Source organism: Penaeus vannamei, chromosome 6 (assembly GCF_042767895.1).
Source record: "Penaeus vannamei isolate JL-2024 chromosome 6, ASM4276789v1, whole genome shotgun sequence".
Taxonomy (NCBI): Eukaryota; Metazoa; Arthropoda; class Malacostraca; order Decapoda; family Penaeidae; genus Penaeus; species Penaeus vannamei.
In genome coordinates, this window is record NC_091554.1 from 33,497,001 (window position 1) to 33,499,500 (window position 2,500).

The 2,500-nt window shown below is 35.2% G+C and overlaps 1 protein-coding gene across 1 annotated transcript in view; it reads right to left on the reverse strand.

Annotated features, from left to right (window-relative positions):
• Ttc7 (tetratricopeptide repeat domain 7) overlaps nucleotides 1-2,500 on the reverse strand; it is a gene marked incomplete in the record, with an annotated part of 75,809 nt that overhangs the window by 39,728 nt on the left and 33,581 nt on the right. Inside the window, 3 exon segments of the mRNA XM_070122918.1 lie at nucleotides 225-413; nucleotides 1,044-1,191; nucleotides 1,348-1,477. Coding sequence (XP_069979019.1) covers nucleotides 225-413; nucleotides 1,044-1,191; nucleotides 1,348-1,477 — 467 coding nt within the window.

Sequence of the window (2,500 nt, forward strand, 5' to 3'; positions counted from 1 at the left end):
TGACACAAATTTAAGAACAATAAATACCAAATTTCCTCTTTTTAAGCACACATGTAGCTGAAGTGACACTGCTGGGGAAAACCTAAAAAATATGTGAAGGTCAGCCTTTGCCTTTCTTGGTCAGTATTTAGACTACTACCTTATGATTTTTTTCTATCTCTTAACATATTAATTTTATCCAGCTTTCTTCCTAAATGTCCTGTCTCCTAACTGTCCAAAAGTACCTTGCCAAGTTGCTGGAAGCAGATCTTGGCTGCCATCAGACAATAGTGAGGTTCAGATGGCATGAGTCGATGGACTTCCTGCAATACGAGAAGCGCCCTGGCATACTTCCTGCCACATGCCAAGGCCAAAGCAAATTGCTGCCAGACATGGCTTGCTTCATATGAGAACTTCATTGCTCGCTCGAACACCTTGGGAGACAAAATAAAAAGCTTTTTCACAAGTTGGAAGACACACAAACATATATGTCTAATGTACAAACCACATGCAAATCAGAATTATCAACCTACTGGTGCTAGATAATTAAACTGTCAACTATTGTTTTATTTTGCAAAATTTGGTTGCATATATATGGCTCCGCAAGTGCTCAGCCACTATGGAGCCAATTAGTAATCATATATCTCTTTAGCTGATTTCCCCTTTCCTTGAGTTTTCAGGAAAAAATATTTTTTTCTATTGCTGTTAATGCTGATGTGATAACTGTTGTTGATGTTATGATTATTATGATGTCATTGGCAATCCTAATAGCAATAGAATATAATTTTTTTTTTTCCAAAAATCATGAGAAGGGTAAACAGATGAGCTCGGTGGGACTACTGATTGATTCCTTAGTGATTAAGCACTTCTGTAGCCATTTACGGTTAAAGATAATAAACAAAAAAAATTATTAAAGAAGAATGTTCTATATATCTTCACTTAAATATGTGCAAGAACAATTATCATCATAATATGCAGGATATATTACAATTCCACTAGAGATACATGGCAATGAAACAACATTAGTCAAGACAAAAGACAAAGATAAACCTTCAGCGACAAACCTCAATCAAAATCTGATGCTGCTTTCTTCTAGCCAGGGATATGCAGAGAAGATCATAAACAGCTGTTGCATTGTCATAGGCATGGACTCTGGCATTCTTGAATTCTGGGGACTGACTCAGAACTGCTTCTCTGACTGCCATGGCCTCACTATTAACAAAGAGAGTAAGAAAAATACATCAACAATAAAATAAAAGAAAAGAAACAAGGAATCTATGCAAATACCCATAAACATATATATCCTTAAATTTGTAAAGTAAACAGTAAGCACAGACAGCACTCTATTTGGAAAAATCAAGGGCACACCTAATAAGCAGAAGTAAGATGATCTCTTCATTGATGTTCTTTGGTACAAAGAGGTTGGTACCAGTGTACTTCTGGGGCTTCCAAGGACTTTCTCCCGATTTGAGGCTTGAACTGCTGCGACTCCTTTCATCTGTTGGGACAAGAGGGAAGGTTTTGACATCAGGATCTGAATCTCTAAATCACTCTCTTTCTTTCAGTCATTTTCTCATTCCCTCATTCTCTCTCTCTCTCTCTCACTCTTCCTCCTCTTGCTCACTTCTTCCTCACCCTTTCTTTCCACTATTTCAATCCATTCTTCCTTACTCACACACCCACTCTCTATCTCACTCTCCCTATCTCTATTTGTCTCTGTCTCTCTCTCTCTCACCATTACCATCCTATAGTGCTTTTGCATTAAGTGCAATGAGTACTACCTACTTGTGCTATGTGCACATATAATGATACCTATACACATATACTCAAGAAAGTTCTATTTATTTTTAAAATAGTCAATGCATTCTTGAGTAACAAGCTTATATGACAGATCATAAAATCACTGATCAAAAACTTGAAAAAGATAATTAGGTAAAAAAATAGGTCAAATTAGGCTTTAAAAATCACTTTCATATTAACAAGATTTATCAACATTACTCTGTAGCTTTAAATCACAACAGTAATGCTGTTTAGCTAATCATCTGCAATAACAGTGGCTACCACATTAAAAAAAGTGCATACAAAATAAATCAACGGTTTGAAGTTCAGAAAACAGTCTATCTTACTAATCTCTACTCATTCCATTACCTTCTACAAAGAAACAATCCAATACAAACAATGCATGGTTTGCTTATATATTAAGGTGCATGTCAATAATAACTACATTCATAATGGACATTAAGATTAGGCTTTATTGCCATTCATTTAACTTTACAATGACTGAAGACACTTCTTCGTCATACTTTATGCAGTCATGAAACAAGTAAAATAATAATGGCATCTTACATGCAATCTGTTTAGGATAGTCATTGAAACAAGTAGAAGAATAATGACACTTTACATGCAAACTGTTTGAGATAATCACAAAATGGACTATGATAATGTATTATAACATGAAAATTACAAATTTGTTCTTAATGCCTATGGTCCTACTCACCAGGCTTGTGGCTTTCCAATTAAT